At 54.4% G+C, this 17,791-nt stretch overlaps 1 protein-coding gene across 1 annotated transcript in view; it reads left to right on the forward strand.

Moving 5' to 3' along the window:
• Positions 1-17,791, forward strand: part of Cacna1i (calcium voltage-gated channel subunit alpha1 I) — an 82,768-nt gene that overhangs the window by 40,905 nt on the left and 24,072 nt on the right. The window contains exons 6-9 of the mRNA XM_090328759.1: positions 6,554-6,869; positions 8,018-8,110; positions 10,595-10,907; positions 13,234-13,643. Of these exons, the coding sequence (XP_090184885.1) occupies positions 6,554-6,869; positions 8,018-8,110; positions 10,595-10,907; positions 13,234-13,643 (1,132 nt within the window). The remainder of the gene's footprint in view (positions 1-6,553; positions 6,870-8,017; positions 8,111-10,594; positions 10,908-13,233; positions 13,644-17,791) is intronic.

The following is a 17,791-nucleotide window of genomic DNA, read 5'->3' on the forward strand; positions in this document are numbered from 1 at the left end:
GTAGTGAGACAGACACCATGTGTGCCTGTGTATACACACACACACACACACACACACACACACACACACCCTCCACATACATGTACACATACAGACCAGATATGCACAACATATGCACGTATACACATAGATACATACACAGGCCTCACACACACAGATCCGACACATCCATGTGCACATAGACACCCAGACATAACACACATACGTGCACACAGACACATACACAACACACATCACACACACAGTGCACACATACACATACACACTGTGATGTGTAATGTGTATGCTTTTACCGTGTAAGCGTATCTCTGTGTCCCTACTCTGTGCTGGGTGTGGAACTCACACCTAGGTGGGCACCTGTGCCTGCTCTCTGATTCTTATGCCAGGGCTGCCCGGGGCACCTCAGAGGAGCCAGGCATGTGTTGCGTGTATCTGGTCTGTATGTGATCATATATGTGGATGGTGTCTGGGTATATGTATGTATGTAGATGTGTACATACACATGCACGCATGGGTGTCTGTCTGTCTCACTGCTAGGGAAGAAAGGATTCCAAAGATGACAGATTTCTTCAGACACGAATGACAGAAGAGTCTGTCTCAGGACTCTGTGGGGGCTGAGTTTCTTTCCGCTGGGTGGAGCCAGCCCACACTGGCTCCTTGCTGTGGGGGAGCCCTGTGGAATTGTGGGGAAGCTGGAGAAGGGGCATCTTGTGGGAAAGGGCCCTGTGGCCACAGGGGGAGGAGTCACATGGCAACCCTCAGAAGATGCCTGGCGCAGGCATGAGCCCTTGGCTTTGGGGGCTCAAGGCCCAGCCAGGCCACTCTGTCCCACGGGGGTCTTTTGTGCATCCTTTTGGGGCTGACCAGCTCATCATCCAGGCTAAGCCTTCATGCCTCTCCTGCTTCCCTCCCTCCCCCCTTGTCTCTCCTCTCTCTTCCTCCCTCCCTCCCACAAGACTTCTTCATGGGCTTCTTCACCTCGTGCTAACCTACCTGACAGTCAGCTATTCACTTGGGTCTCTAGATCTAGGCACGAATGAATGTTAGGTCTTGAGATTTTAGTTTGGTTATCGACAAAAAATTACGCATGGTCTTCAGGCAGGAAAGAGACATTTATTCTTGAACCGCTGGCCCCCAGTGTAGGTGGGAGATACCAGCTGGGTTACATGGGGAAGGGGTGGGAGTAGGTGTGAGTGGAAGAATAGTAAGCTTGGTGGAAGAGAGAGGCTCAGGTGAGGCCAAACCCTTAACTTACCATGTGGCCAAGATGGCACAAAACAAGTTGGGGTGGTATGACCTGGAGTTTATAAAGTAAGCAAGCAAGCAGATGAGAGAGGGAGGAATAGAGGGAGGGAGGGAGAGAATCAAAGAGAGAAAGGAGAGAGAGAGAGAGAGGTGGGGGACCAGGAATAGGTAAGCCAGTGAGGGTGTCAGGGATTAGGGAAAGTTATACAAGATCGGAAGGGGAAGGATAAGTGTGGAGGGTAGGAATGTCTGGAGATTGAACTCCTATAAGACAGGTAATATTTCTAGAGATAGCTAGAAATCTTAAAAGACAAGAGCCAGAGAACAGGTCTGAAGTACAGAACTTCTGGACATTTCTCATTGAGATGGCAAAATCTGTCCAAATCCTTTTTTAGGGGGTGGGTCATGGAGCTTGAACTCACCCTGGACACGGTCCCTGAGCTCTACAGCTCAAGGCTACCCCCACTTCCCATTTTTAGAGGTTCATTGGAGATAAGCATCTCAGGTCCTTTTGTGCCCAGCCTGGTTTTGAACCTTCATCCTCAGATCTCAGCCTCCTGAGTAGCCAGGATTACAGGGGTGAGCCACCATGCCTGGCTGCTAAATCTTTTCGAATAGTATAATAAAAAAAAGTCCTGTCTTTGAGACACATACACACACAAACACACACACACACACACATAGAAGAGAGAGAGAGAGAGAGAGATACAGAAAGAGACAGAGACAGACAGACAGAGAAAGAGACAGAGACAGAGAGAGAGAGAGAGAGACAGGGAGAGAGACAGACACGGGCAGAGAGAGGTCGGGGCCTGTAGACTAATAGACTCCCTAGAGTGGAAAAGTGGTGTGGCGTGGTTGTGGGTGCCAATAGTGGCAATGGTGAGAAGTTCGGTCCACGGGAAAGGGGTTGGTCAGGAAGGGAATTGCTCTTCAGAAAATGAGGAGTGGAGGGAATTCTGCCATTCTTGACTCAGAGCCCCTCCTAGGCGTTAGGTTTTTTAGCTTGGATTCGGAGAAGAGACTCCTCCTCGGAGCCCCCAGCCCCCAGTGCAGGTTGGAGATGCATGTGGAAAGGGGAAGTACTTAGCCAGCCAGTCAGAGCATTATGGAAGGGAGGAGAAGGTGTGTCCAGGTGCGGAAAGGCAGGGTCCTCAGAGCCTGGGAACTAACCTCCCAGGATCTGGAGGAGGATGTGACCTCAGAGAGAGAGGAGGTAACTGGGTCGGGTGTGCCAGTCGCCTAGGTGATGCAGGCGCTGGGTAGAGACATACGCAGACTCTGGGAGACTTAACACTGAGTGATGTGTGGTTGAGCAGACACTGGGGCTCACATGGGCGCAGGGCCCTGGAGCTGAGCCTGCCCCTGGCAGACAGGGCAGGGTGAGGTGGTAAATTATCTCCTGACCCCGGCCTTTGCAGCCTGGCTGTAGGGGCTTGAATTCTGTCTCTACCTTTTGTTAATGGGAGGGTGGAGCCACGGGGCCAGAACGTCCGGCTGCAGTTTCCCTCCTGTAGGGCTGTTGCAAGGGTGACCAGAGTTAGTTTCAAGTGTCCATGGCTCACACTGGGATGAATCACTGTGGTCTTGCTCAGGGCAGATGCACAGCAGCACTTACACCCTCATCGATGGCAGGGCAGGCTCAGGAGTCCAGCCGGGTCTCAGCATTGTGATGTGAGTCACGGAGCCAGGATTTGGACCCCAGCAGTCAGACTTGAAAGTCAGCTGAGGAGGGAGAAGGTCCTGGTGAGGTGGGGAGGGTCAGGCCAGGCCAGTTGGGGTGAGCTGGAATGGGAGATAGAATTCTGGGTGGTGGGCTGGGGACCTGATGCTCGGGCTGTGTGCCAGGCCCAGGTGTAGTTGCCTCAGCCTTCTCTGGATGCGGAGAGTGGGTTAGTACACAGTGCCATGGGGTGGCTAGCGGGAGGGTCCCAGTCCAAGGACATGTGAGGAGCCCAATTCAGCCTGTGGGGTCCAGCTCTCCTGAACCTCCCCATTCTGTACCCAGCCATCAGGCACTGCTCTGGCTGGGGTTAGACTAGACACCTCTCAGCGCTTCTAGAGAACAGAGCCATTTGGTGGCTCGCACCTGTAAACCCAGCTTCTCAGGAGACTGAGATCTGAGGATCATAAAGCCCTGGTGGAAAAGTCCATAAGAATCTCACCTACCATCGAGCAGCAAAAAGCCAGAAGTGGAGGCGTGGCTCAAGTGGTAGAGTGCTAGCCTTGAGTAAAGCTACAGAAAGGAGGGCTCTGGTGGCTCTCCGCTTTTAACCACTCAAAAATCGGTGCTGTGACTCAAAGTGGTAGAGCACTAACCTTGAGTGGAAGAGCTCAGGGAGAGCACCCAGGCCCTTAATTCAAGCCCCACACTGACAAAAGAAAAAAAGAAACCTAAAGAAAAGAGCGTGAGTTGAAGCGCACACACACATTACTTTGTGCCAGAGGTTCTATAATCGGAAATTCTCAGTCCAAGGTCAATCTGGCCTCCTTAGGAGACTATTTCAAAGCGAAAAGAAAAGGCAACACCAAAATCAAATATAAAAGAGCTCTTTATTTTTAATTTAATTATTATTATTATTATTATTATTATAAAGATGATATACGGGGGGGGGTTACAGTTATATAAGTCAGGTAAAGAACACATTTCTTTTTGGACGACGTCACCCCTTCCTTCGTGCTCACAGTTTTTTTCCTCTGGTCCCCACCTACCACTAAAGAATGCCCCGGATCTTCAGGAATGATGGATTCCATCAGGTTGGAACGAAACATTTGCAGAAGACTCAAATCCAGAAAATGCCAAAATCAACTACAAGTTAAAAAGAACAACAAACCCAATCTAATTAAAAATGGCCCCACAGACCTCGGAGAGTGTTCTTTCCCCTGGGGATTGTTCCAGCAGGCTGGTAAACCTGTGGAAAAGCAGCAGGGCTGGGAGGAGGAGGAGGTCTGCGAAGCCAGCGTTGCTGGGGATGTAGGGGCGCGGGGAGGCCCTACCTGCTCTGTTCCTGGAGAGTTACTGTATCCTTGTATAAGGCCAGCCACACCAGCACAGCTACACACAGGAACAGCCTCAGCCCAGCAGCTCCAACTCTGATTATTTGCTTTTTTATTTTGGTCAGTTGTGGGACTTGAACTCTGGGCCTGGGCGTTGTCCCTGGGCTCTTCAGCTCAAGGCTACTGCCCTACCCCTTGAGCCACAGCACCTCTTCTGGTGGTTTCCAGTTTTCTGGAGAAAACCAGAAGTTAACTGGAGATTAAGAGTCTCACCAACTTTAGTGCCCGGGCTGGCTTTGAACCACGATCCTCAGCTCTCAGCCTCCTGAGTGGCTAGGATGACAGGGGTGAGCCACTGTTCCCAGCTGGTTTTTTTGTTTTTAATGGCTTACATCCACATAAGGATATGGACAAAAATATTTATGAATCTTTTTCTTTTCCCAGTACTAGGTTTTGAACTCAGAGCCTTGTATGTGCTAGGCAAGCACTTTACTACTTGAGCCACACCTCTAACTCTCTCTCCTGCCCCTCACTTTCTTATGGTCTCACTAACTTGAACTCAAGATTCTCCTGCCTCTACCTCCTGAGTAGCTGGGTTTGCAGCTCGGTGCTACCATGCCTGGCTAGTGATGAGACCAAGAGCCCCAAATCCCAGAAAGCCAAATCAATAATTGCATCAGTGAGTAGTCATTCACAGAAAATGGGGGAGGAAGGAGCCACTTGGCACTCTAATAATGGTGCCTTTCCTACACTTTCTCCATCTCTCTCAATCTCGTAAGTGGGCTAGAAACTTACAGTTCAAGAACGAAGTTCAGCTCTTCAGTCATTTTTTTTTTTTGTCAGTCATGGGGACTGAACTCAGGGCCTGAGCACTGTCCTTGAGCTTTCTCAAAGCTAGAGCTCTACCACTTGAGCCACAGCACCACTTCCGGCTTTTTTTCTATTAATATGGTACCGAGGAATCGAACCCTGGTCTTTGTGCATGCTAGACAAGCACTCTACCATTAGGCCAAACGCCTGGCCCTTTAGTCATTTTTTTAAAGCATGGCTGTTGGTGTCTAGTTTAAGAACTCTTCTCTTAGCCTACGGTCATAGACATGGTCTCTGGGACTCTGTGAGCTTTTCCTCATTTCATATTTCATATTTAGATGATTCCATCTACCAAACAATTTGTATGTAGCATGTGGCTGGGGCTGTCCAGTCACCCTTGCATCATTTGTCGAAACGTCTGTCTCTTCTCCAGGAAGTCACAGGGTGCCCTTATTAGAAGCAGGCGATCAGATGTATTGGTTTGTTGGCCTCAGATGACGTGTGATTGTTGGTGGGTATTGCCAGATTGTACAAGGACTGTACAGGTGCCTTGTCTACCAATGATGCATGTGAGGGCGGAGCCTCAGGCCCAGTGAGCTGCGCCGAGGCCGTTCCAGTGGGTCATTATCTGCGTTTGTGTTTAGTTATGACTCAGTCCCTGTGGCCTTCCACTAACCTTTCTGCTCCCAGGATGGTATCACCACCTATTGGATTCATCATTATTATTTATTCCCTAAAATCCCTCCCTTCCTCCTTCCCTAGTAATATTGGAATTTAACTCAGACACGCCACCACTAAGCCACACTGCCAGTCCTTTTGGCTTTCCCTTTTCAGCTATGGTCTCCTTTTGACCCAATTGGCCTGGGAGCCTCCTATCTATTCTTCCAGTGTTTCTGTGATTACAGGTGTTTGCCACTATACCCATCCTCTATTTCTCTCTCTCACTCTCTTTCAGTGGGTGTGTGTGTGTGTGTGTGCCTCTCTCTCTCTTTTTTTTCTTATCTGCCTTGATTTGCTTCTCCCATCCAGATGCATTCTTGAGCCATGCAGATGGTTAATGGCTAATTGCATGGTTAATTCATATTGGGACTTTGCTTGGGATTGGGTGAAATGCAGATTGGTCTCAGGTGGACAGGGCAGGGCTTGTCTGTGTTTTTTAGATGAGAAAAATCCATGGGAGGAGAGGGGCAGGGGCCAGCCCGGGCTGCACACGTGTGTGGGAGATGCGTAGATAGAGGTCTTACCTCATCTGCCGGCCCAGCGAAATCTGGATTTGCTTCTCAAGTGTTGAGGGGCCTGGCAGGTGGGCGTGTCTGACCAAGAACCGGGAGGGGTGGGTGCAGGTGGGGGTGGGGTGGGGTGGAGGGGCTTGCTATGTGATTTCACCAGAGATGTGGCAAGCAGGTGCATAGTATGGGCCCCGGCCTGGAGCCCCAAGGTGCCCCTGCCTGACGCCTCCATTCCTCTCCTTCCCCTCCTCCTCCCCTGTTCTCTCTGTGCATAGACAAGGGGATGTGGCCCTGCCACCCTACTACCAGCCTGAAGAGGATGACGAGATGCCTTTCATCTGCTCCCTGTCGGGGGACAACGGCATCATGGGCTGCCACGAGATCCCCCCGCTCAAGGAGCAGGGCCGGGAGTGCTGCCTGTCCAAGGATGATGTCTATGACTTTGGGGCAGGGCGCCAGGACCTCAATGCCAGCGGCCTGTGCGTCAACTGGAACCGCTACTACAATGTGTGCCGCACGGGCAGCGCCAACCCCCACAAGGGCGCCATCAACTTCGACAACATCGGCTATGCCTGGATCGTCATCTTCCAGGTGAGGGACGCGCCGGCGCGCCGCGGTGGCACAACAGATGGACGTCTCACAGAAGCCTGCCTGGCGTAGGCTTGTATAGGCAAAGATCCCGAGGTTCACAGAGACTCAGTGTGCCCGGGTGCCAGGCATCACTCAACTGTCAAATGGAGTTTTATCCCACTTGGGAAGATCCCAAAGCCTGGAAGCCCAGTGGGGTCTTGCAGGGATCTCTGTTCAGAGTGCACGTGAGATTTGGAAGGGCCGGCAGAATCCAGACAGAGTCTGGCCATGGAAGGTGGGGCGGGGGGGGAGGGGAAGGTATTCCCAGAGGGCTGACAGCTGGGCCCAAGCCCGGGGACTGGGCACTCAGCACTCAGCTGTCTTGCAGGAAGTCCCACATGGAGACCCCGCTTCCTCTACCCCCAGCACTTGGCGGATAGGCTGGGGTTCCACCAGGGAGCTCGGGGTGAAGGACATTGCGGGTGTCATTTGACCTCTCCCTTCCATAACGTCTCATCTTTGTGAGGGTGGGAACAGTCCTAGATGTGAGGTGAGGGCCCATTAGTGGTGATGACCGGCTGTCCTCAGAAGGACAGGAGCATGTGGAGGAGGGGAGCCCAGAGCCACTGAGGAAGGAAGTGGGAGTTCAGAGGCCTGGGAGCTGAGCTCTGGACCTGAGCCTTTGTCCCAAGCATGCCAGGGAGGTCTCTGTATTTGTTCCTCCCCAGCCCCTCTCCCCCACCGTGTTCCTTTCTAGAAGGATCTTGGGAAGGAGGACAGGTGGAGGGACAGACATAGCAACCTTAAATCAGTCCCCACCCCCTGCTCAGCCAAGCTGCACCCAAGGCCTGCTAGGGACTCTGTCATCCTGCGTATTGAAGAAGCAAGTGGGACTCAAGGGGCAGGTGGCCCAGGCAGTGAGCCCAGGGATCCTTGCTTATCCCCCTTGTCTCCCCCCCCACCTGGAAGTGGGATGGTGACCCAGAAGTGGGTGGGCTCTGGAGGAGCAGGGGGGTGGGTCTGGGCTCCCCTCTGTAGTCCTCACTTCTGGGGACCTCCTATTCCTTGGGGATGAATTTGCCATATGCTGTGCATCCCAGCACATAGTAGGGCCTCAGTGTGAGCTGCTCCCTGGCCAGCGTGTCAGGCTTGGTGCTCTGGTCCTGCAGGTGATCACCCTGGAAGGCTGGGTGGAAATCATGTACTATGTGATGGACGCACACTCCTTCTACAACTTCATCTACTTTATTCTGCTCATCATAGTAAGTGTCGGGGAGTCAGGGCATCGGGCCTGCTCAGGCCTGGGGGATGGGGAGCAGAGGAGGGATGGGTCCTCCGGGAGTCCTGGGCGGAGCACGGGGAGGCAGCAGGAAGGACTGACCAGCCAGCGATGGGCGGGGCTCTTCAGGGCAGCCACCGGAAGCATCCATCACCGTTGATTGCCTTCATTTTTCATTTCTAGACATTTAAGTCCAGCTGGCTGCTTCTGCTTATCTTTCTTTGCTTGTATCTCTAGGAATACATTCTTATTGTGACCTTAGCTGGGGACCCAGCAGGGGTCCCCAGGGCTGTGTTCCTGGGGCAGGAAAACAGGTGTCTGCAAGCCCGAGATGCTCTGGAGTGAGAGGTGGACAGAGGAGGTCAGCCCTAGGGTGGCCTGCTGGAGCTCCCTGGAATTTCCGAGGGTCTTTCGCTCCTCAGGAAAGCATGGGCTCAAAGCTCGGAGCTGCCAGAGTTGGTGATTGATGGGTGAATGCATGAATAAATGAATGGGTGACTGAATGGTAGAAGGATCTAGATGGCTCTATCTACCCTTCCAGGCCAGCCCCCCCCCCCGCCTCTGCCTGCAGAGCCAGCTCATCGGCCTTGTCATGCCTGACTGCAGCTTTAGCCATGGCGCAATTCCCAATTGTAGAGCTGATTCACTCGGGGGGAAAGCTGTCTTCCTTCCTGCTGGAGTGAGGCTAGCACCTCCAGCTTCCTGTGGTGGGCAAGGGCACGTTTTGCCCTCTGGGGTAGTGCCCCATCCTGAGCTGGCGGATCTTGAATGGTCAGCCGATGGCTAGCAGAGACCTGTTGTTAGCATAGCTCAGGCGATGCTTCGGATAAAATGGAGAAGGACCCAGCTGCCATTCAGCATTGCCATAGTTCCCCCGTTTATTCACTCCCCAGAAAATTCAGGAAAGTCTGCACTGTACCCAGCTTGAGCCTAGAGCTGGGGACAGCCGTGAGCCAGGCCCTGCTCTGCTCTGGCAGGGCTCAGCATGGGAGAAGGACACGCAGGACACAGTGACTACACTGGGCCTTTGGTGCTGGAGAGAACGGAGCCCTAGAGGCTGAGGGGCCCAGAGGAGGAGGCCCCTCAACCATTCAGGGGGGACTTCCTGGAGGAGGCAGCGCTGGCAGTGAGCTCTCCACAACATGGAAGAGCTTTCTGGTCAGGGGCACTCACAGAGTAGGTCAGAGTCCTATGGAAAGGAAGCAGAGGCCATTAGGGTTGCTAGAGGAGCCCTGGGTTGCAGAGGGGATCGAGAAGGCTCTGTCTGCTTCTGCTGCTGGAGAACAGAGCTGGAGCTGGGTGCTGGTAGCTCACACCTGTAATCCAGCTACACAGGAAGCTGAGATCTGAGGATCACGGCTAGTTCTGGTCCAGGCAGAAAAGTCCACGAGATTTAGCTACGATTAACCAGTGAAGAGCCAGAGTGGAGCTATGGTTCAAGTGGTAGGGCTTCAGTCTTGACCAAAAAAGCTGAGTGCTAGGCCTTGAGTTCAAGGCACTGTCTCGCTGTCTCTCGCTGTCTCTGTGTGTCTGTCCCCTTTCTCTCTCTCTCTCTCTCTCTCTCTCTCTCTCTCTCTCTCTCTCTCTCTCTCTCTCTCTCTCTCTCTCTCTCTGCTGTCTGTCTCTAGAATAGAGTCTGGAGGTCTGGAGTCCTTGAGGCTCCTTGTGTCCCCAAAGTCTACATGAAATGGGGACCTAGATTCTGGACTCTGAGTACTCAGTGTAGGTGCTTAATAAATGTATTCTGCTGCTCCTGTTGCTACCTGGTTGGTTCCAGTTGGCTCTGCCAGGACCGAGGGTGCCAGGAGAACTGACTGAGGCTGCTTAGTTTCCTGGTGCTGGCAGGGTCCAGGGGGGTTCATCTGAACGGACAGGCTGGCCGTGCAGGCTCACCAGAGAGGTGGAGACCCGACAAGGGCCACAAAACTTGTGGGGATCTTGGGTCTCATCCTGCGTCCCTGCTGACCAGAAAAGTCCTCAGCTTACCTTACCCCTCCCCGGACGCAGTGACCGTACCCCAGATGGGGTGGCTGTGGGTCCAGGGCTTGTCACCAAGGGTCTGGCTTAGCAGCAGCTCTGGTTGGGCCTGGGGAGCCACTGGGCTTTCCGTGGAGCAAGACCTCAGAGATCTTTTCCTGTCCCCGTCTATGTCTGTGCCTCTGTCTCTCTGGGCCCCTCCACCCTTCCTCTGCACCCACACCCTTGGGTTGTGTCCTCCCTGAGCCTCTCCTTTCCACCCACTGTGGCTCTCCTGGCCCTCTCTTTCTGCCCATCTCCCTGCTCTGCCTCTTTTCTCTGTTTCATACCTCCGTCTTTACCCCTCTTCTTTCCCCATTTCCACATCTGCCTCCTGTCTCCATCTTCTGGTCTCCCCGACACTCTCCATATCTGACGGCCCCTCCTTTACCTCTGCCTCCCTCACCCCACTGTCCCCTCTGTCCCTGTCCTTTCCTCCTGCTGGTCACAGGTGGGCTCCTTCTTCATGATCAACCTGTGCCTCGTTGTCATAGCAACCCAGTTCTCCGAGACCAAGCAGCGAGAGCACCGGCTGATGCTGGAGCAGAGGCAGCGCTACCTGTCCTCCAGCACCGTGGCCAGCTACGCCGAGCCCGGCGACTGCTACGAGGAGATCTTCCAATACGTGTGCCACATCCTGCGCAAAGCCAAGCGCCGGGCCTTGGGCCTCTACCAGGCCCTGCAGAGTCGGCGCCAGGCCCAGGGCCCAGGGGCGCCAGCCCCTGCCAAGCCCGGGTCCCACACCAAGGAGCCCAGGCACTACAGTAAGTGCCCCTCTGCCCCCCCAGGCTGGTGTGCCCCCACCTGGGGATTCCGAATGGACCATGAGTCACACCTGCCTGTCACTAGAGAGGGCTCTGGTGGGCTCAGGTAACCGGGACTTTTCTTCAGATGTGGGTGTTTGATGGCTTGGGAGCTCCAGGCCTCATGCTGCTATGCCCTCAGCTTTCCTATCTCTTGCTCCAGCCCGTTGTGGCTGGCTTGCTGGAGGAATTCACTTCCAGGGTGTCCCAGGAGCCATTGAAAAACCTGCAATGACCTGCCTTCCATCTATAGAGCTCTAAAGACAGCACTTGGGGCCACAGACTGTGTGGCTCCTCCACTCCCCCCCACTGGCTCCTCCCACTCTCTCCCACTGGCTCCTCCCACTCCCTCCCACTGGCTCCTCCCACTGCCTCCTACTCCCTCCCACTGGCTCCTCCACTGCCTCCTGCTTGCCAGAATGCTGGGCACCCGGGTTCATGACCTTTCCCCCAAAAGGCCTACGTGGCACCCAGGGTTTTGTTCCTTCCTCTGAGCTATTTCTCCTCCTGAGCATTGTCAGCTTGTTTCTGGGGGTTCGGGTTCAGGATAGGGTGTCCCTGGAGTACTTTTAGTCTATGAAGCATTCCTGAGAAGGGGGCCAGATTGGCCGTATTGCTCCCAACTTCCAGATGAAGAACTAGGGTGCAATCAGCTGACTGTCACGGAGGTGGCCCATCATATCAGTGACAAAGCTCAGTCACGTGAGATGCCAGGGATGCTGGGGGTTGGCTGCGTGTCTGCCTCCAGGGGCCAATATACCCAACCCTGGGAGGAGGCCACTCTGGCCCAAGGGCAAAGCCAGGGCCAGCCTGCTTTCTCCCAGTTCATGCTGAGGATGTCAGCGGTCCCTGGGCTGTTCTCTGGAGCAGCTGCTGAGTGTGGCTTGCTGTTCCCTGGGTGGCCTTGGGCCCCACAGCCCCTCTGCAGGGCTCTGCCTGCTTCCATACCACAGGGTTCACCATGTGATCCTGAGCCCCAGGCTGCACCCCAACGCTCTCATTCTGGGAGTAGGAGACAGGAAAATTCCTCCTTAGAGCTGCCACCCGCTGTCTTCAAAGCCAGCCATCCAGGTGGCCCAGTGGTTGGATGGGGGGGGTGTCTGTCATCTGCCTTGCTGGAGGACTTGGGAGGGTGTTTACTGGGATGGGATTCCTGCTGTCCCCATCTTTTCTCCCTAGAACTGGTGTGAGGTGTGTGTGTGGGGGGGGGGTACCTTGTCTCCCACTGTGGCTTTGACCTGTCCTCTAGGGCTGAGACAACTCCTGGGCTTCTGGTTACAGCGTGTGCATGATGAGCCCGAGGCTTGGGGGACATCTGGATGCAAGTGTGTCATGAAGCAAGGACATCACAGGCTTTCCCTTCTCTTTGACACTACTTTTTTTTTGCTTACACAAACAAAATGTGTTTATTTTGGGAAAAACACAAAGAAGCCAAACCAATCAGAGCAAGGCCTCTGAAGCCTCTAGCTGGTAGATCACAGCACCAGAGTTTAAGGCCAGCTTTGCTGCTCAGAAATTCCCAGGTGGTGGAGAGAATGAAAGCCACACCCCTGTGAGCAGTGTAGAGGGTGAAAATGACATCCCTGTGGGCAGTGGAGAGGGTGAAAGCTGTGCCCCTGGTGGGCCTCGGGCTCCTTCTCTGAGGCTCCCATCCCTCTGACTCTCACTAGTAGGTGGGGAAGTCCTGGTGCTTCCAGGGCTAGACCTGGCCTGGCCTGGGCGCCAGGTCATCTGCCTTCTCCTGTATGTACAGGCAGGGAGCTCAGGAAGGTCAAGGCCAACTTGGCTTCCTCTGAGGGCTGTTCACTTTCTATAAGAGCCTGGATCTGTCACTACACAGGGCCAGAGCTTGAAGAGAAGATGCCACTTCCCAGGGGAGAGCAGGTCCCCCTGGGTGGGTTTGGCTTGTTTCAGGCAGGCCCTGTGGGTCTCCAGAGGGTTGGTTGGGTCTGGTAGGGAACTGGTGATGGGTTTTCTGTGTGTGTGTGTGTGTGTGTGTGTGTGTGTGTGTGTGTGTGTGTGTGTGTGTGTGTGTGTGTGTGTGTTGTATGCTGCTGTGTGCAGTTAGGGCCTTAGCTTTTTGGCTTGAGGATGGCACTCTATTACTTGAGCCACAGTTCCATTTCTGGCTTTTTGCTGGTTAATTGGATGTCAGGAGTCTTATATACTTTTTCTTTTTCATCTAGCTTCGAGCTGTGATCCTCAGATCTCCGCCTCCTCTCAGCTAGAATCATGGGTGTGAGCCACTAGTTCCTGGCTTTGATGCTGCTCTCTGTTTGCTTTTCAGAGCTGTGCCCGAGACACAGCCCCATGGACCCAACTCCCCACACGCTGGTGCAGCCTGTCTCCGCCATGCTGGCCTCTGACGCTGCCCACTGTCCACGCTGCCTGCAGGAGGAAGGCCGGCGGCCCTCAGGCCTGGGCAGCACTGACTCGGGCCAGGAGGGCTCAGGCTCAGGGGGCTCTGGAGAGGCTGGTGAGGAGGGGCCCCCGAGCAGCGAGGATGGAGCTTCCTCAGGCCTGGGGAAGGAAGAGGAGGAGGAGCAGCCAGACGGGGCCGCCTGGCTATGCAGGGATGTGTGGCGGGAAACGCGGGCCAAGTTGCGGGGCATCGTGGACAGCAAGTACTTCAACCGGGGCATCATGATGGCCATCTTGGTCAACACCGTGAGCATGGGCATCGAGCACCACGAGCAGGCCAGTGCGATGGGATACTGGGCTCGGGCGCCTGGGGTGGAGGGGCATCCAGGCCTGTGCCCAGCCCGGCCCGCATGTCTGTGCGTCTGTCTGCTTGCCCCTGGCTGAATTTAGTCCTGTGTGTGGCCTTGGGCCCAGGGCCCTGCTTTAGCTCAGGGGGTTCTGCAGGGCAAGTTAGGGGATGGGAATGAGGGGGGGGGGTCAATTCTTTACACCCTAAGCTGTACAGATGTCCCCAGCCTATCAGCCCTTCCTGGGGTGACAGTCTGGGTGACAGGTCCTGGATCCATTGGGAACGACCCCATTTTCTGGTTCCCTGGGGCGTGGCTTTTATATCCCAGCTGGGCACTGCACCCTCTGCTCGGCAGCTGGCACTGCTGTGGCCTGGGAAGGGGAGTCCCTGACTTAAGTCCCTCATAGCCAGTCAGGCTACGTTTGCATTACTTGTTACCTGATCTAGTAAATCATTTGTTACCTGATCTATTAAGGTATTCTCAACAGGATACATATGTCATCACTCCTTGTGCATCAGCTTCCTAAGTTCGGGTTCCATTCAGTTTCCTGACTTCATTAAAAAGGTCCCTGGGGAGAACTGGGGCGGGCTCTCTGCAGGGTGCAGCTGGTAAGGGGGGGCTGCCCCAGGTCCCCTCTCCTCACTGGAGCTCTGTCGGCCATGGCACACAGCTCCCATCGGGGTGTTGGCATGTCTGAGTCCTGCTGTACCAGAGCTGGGTACTGCCCGTGGCTTGTTGGAGCCAGCTGGAGAGCGCCGATTTTCTCACGTGGGAATTTTACAAGCAGTTGTTAAACTATGGAGGAAGTATTTACACCATGGAAATTGGCAGATGCTACAAATCGGGCTGTTTTTCATAGACCAGTTTGTTAGCACAATGCAGGGTCCGTTTCCTTGAATATCCTCCAAGGCAACTCCACAGCAAGGCGAGCTCTTGCTCTGTCCTCCATCCCAGCCTGCGGGCTGGCCACAGTCCTGTCCTGCTCAGGGCCTTGAAGGCTGGCTCTTCATATCTTTGACCACATTCTGCAGGAGCTAGCTGTCTGTCTGTCTGTATATCTATCTACCTATGCCCTGCCCTGCCCTGCCCTGCCCTGCCCTTCTCTTCCTTTCCCTTCTCTTCCCTTCCCTTCCCCTCCCCTCCCCTTCCCTCCCCTCCTCTCCCTTCTTCCCTTCTTCCCTTCTCCCCTTCTTTTTCTTTTGTGTGCCAGAATTAGGGCTTGAACTGAGGGCCTGGGCACTCTCCCTGAATTTTTTCACTCCAGACTGACACTCTACCATTTAAGTCACACTTCCATTTCTGCCTTTTTGATGGTTAATTGGAGATAAGAGTCTCCCAGACTTTACTGCCTGGGTAGGCTTTGAACCAAGATCCTCAGATCTGTTTCTTGTGTAGAGATTACAGGTGTGAGCCCCCAGCACTCAGCTAGGAATAAATGTCGGAACCCAGAATGGGGTGGAACCTCTTCCCTCTGGATAGCAGACAACATGGTACTGGACTCATCTCTCCCCTGGTGATCCCCACTAGGCCATGAGAGGCCCCTGCTCAGGTGGACAGTCCGTGTTGACCTTGTGCTCTCTCTCCTTAGGGATGGGAAGCTATTGACAGCATCTTCTCAGTGCCAGACCCTTGAACCAGCCTGGTGTCCCCCAGTCCTTACAGCTGCCCTTCCAGCGGGTGTCACCACCTCCTAGTCATCCCCCTCCCCCAACCCTCACACCCCTGACTCAAGATCTGTGTGGCTGGTCCCCTCCCCCAGGGTAGCTGGGAAGGTCAAGTGCACCAAGAATTCTTGTGCTCAGTAGGTCCTCGTGACTCAGTCCTGACAGGCCAGACTCTTTTTTTTTTTGAGCCTTCTGCCACCAGCCTAGGGTGAGTTTACCACTGGCTGTCTGGAGCCTCGAAAATTAATTAGTTAAAGAAGAAGTGAGGAGGAGGAAGCATTTTAAAAATGTTCTTTTTAAAGCAGCTCCGAGTGGCAGCCATTGTTTGGTGGAGCTCTGTGCAGGGCCTGCTGGTATTTTTGCTTCCCAGACAGCACTTGGCGGGAACCGATCCACCCCCAAGTTTATTTTGAGCATTCCCCGCTGAGGTGGCACCCACAGAAAAAGGTAGCCCAGGGCCACCAAGGGGGCAGAGGGGGAGGAGGGAGAAGAGGGTGAGGAGGAGGAGGAGAGAGAGGAGGGTGAGAGATGAATGAACCTTGCAGCATCTCACTGCTTTGTCCTGTACCTACCCAGGCTGGCAGGGAGCTATAGCTGTGTGTGCCACTGCAGGTGGCATGGGGTGAGCTCTGGAAAGGTCACTCAGCTTCTCTGGTCATGAGGGACAAAACTGTAGATGCCCCGGCTCTTAGGGAGGTCCTGGCTGTCCAGGGATGGGTCGGGTGTCTCCTGCGGTGGTCCCCCATTGCAGCAGCCCTGGGGCAGTGGCCTGGGCCCCTCCTCCCCTCTGGGAAACAGCTAGGGGAGGTAGAGTGGCTTGCTCCACTGGTAAGCCTGGGCCCAGCGTATGCTCAGCATGGTGGAGGGCTGTGTTGGCGTTGGGGTCAGGCAGCAGTCTACAGAGTGAGTGAATGACCATGGGTACCGCTGCTCAGGACCAGCTTGGTAGGGTAGGAGTGGGTAGGTCCACTCTTTTCACCTCTGGGGTGCCAGCCTGGTGGACACATCCTGACGCTATTTGGAAAACGCTTTCTCTTCTCGTGTACCCCTGGTAGGCCCACTTCTCCTCCTGAGTTTCCTGTCTTGGAGCTGGGGGACAGTCAAGGTTGAGGATGCAAAGGCTGGCCACATGTCAGAGCCCCTTCCCTGGACAGAGCTTACCCCACCAGGTCAGGTCCCACCTCCCAGGGGGTTCAGCTCCCTTCACTCTCCTTTCTGGAGCCTCTCTCAAGTCACTGCCAAGCCAGGTCAAGGGTGACTTTGGGTTGACCTAGTGGCTAACATTCCCTCCCTTGCCCCCAGCTGTGGGATTTGAACTCAGGGCCTGGGCACTGTCCCTGAGCTCTTGCACTCAAAGCTAGTGCTCTTCCACTAGTGGAGCCACAGTGCCCCTTTCCATTTTCTGGTGGTTAACTGGAGATAAGAGTCCCACATGGGCCGGGAGTTTGGCCTAGTGGTAGACTGCTTGCCTAGCATGCACGAAGACCCGGGTTCGATTCCTTGGTACCACATACATAGAAAAGTAAAAGCCAGAAGTGGTGCTGAGGCTCAAGTGGTAGAGCTCTAGCCTTGAGAAAGTCCAAGGACAGTGCTCAGGCCCTGAGCTCAGGCCTAGGACTGGCAAAAAAAAAAAAAAAAAAAAAAAAAGAGTCCCATAGACTTTCCGCCAGGGCTGGCTTTGAACCGGGACTCTCAGTTCTCAGCCTCCTGAGTAGCTAGGATTATAGGCGTGAGCTACACCAGTGCCCCAGCAGTGGTTAAAATTTTAACCATAGAAGAGTTCAAGGAACAGTAATCGATGTGAACTATAGTCAAGCAAGGCTTCCCGGAGGCGGTGGCACTGGAGATGAATTCCCCAAGGAATGAGACAGATAGTTTAAACTGGAAGAATGAGGGCAAAGGGCAAAGGGCAGGGCAGAAAGGAGTGTCCATCTTGAGACCAGTGCTTTCTGGCCAGGTCTCTGGCTCCTATTACTCTGTCCCCCAACTTTTTCTTCTTAATGTCTATTGGTGTTTTTCTCTGTGTGTGCCTCTGAATCGCCACACTCTGTCTTTGCTGCCTCAGTCTCAGTCTCCTGTCTGTCGGTCTGTCTGTTGTCTGTCTTTGCCCATCTTTTTGTGACTCCGTCCTGGCCCTTTTGTACCCTCCCTCCTCAGCCTCTCCCTTGTGGTGTCTGCGTTCATCTGTCTGCTGCTCTCCAGCCCGTCTCTCTCGCACAGAAATGCTCTGGGGAGGGATGGACGGTCCATTGGGAGAAGAGTGACAGGTGTGGTTCCTGGAGCAGCAGCTGCTGCGGGGGAGGGCAGCCAGCTCTGACCTTTTGGGGAAAGCGGTGGCTCCAGCACCCTGTGACGGATCGCAGGAGCGTTCACACCACCTGCCTGTGGCCCAGAGCCAGGCAGTGGCCAGCCGGGGCTGTCAGCGCCCACGTGTCTCATCTCCACAGAGGTGGTTGGTGTGGGCTGGGAG

The sequence above is a fragment of the Megascapheus bottae genome, chromosome 2 (genome assembly GCF_031878675.1).
Source record: "Megascapheus bottae isolate mThoBot1 chromosome 2, mThoBot2.hap1, whole genome shotgun sequence".
Taxonomy (NCBI): Eukaryota; Metazoa; Chordata; class Mammalia; order Rodentia; family Geomyidae; genus Megascapheus; species Megascapheus bottae.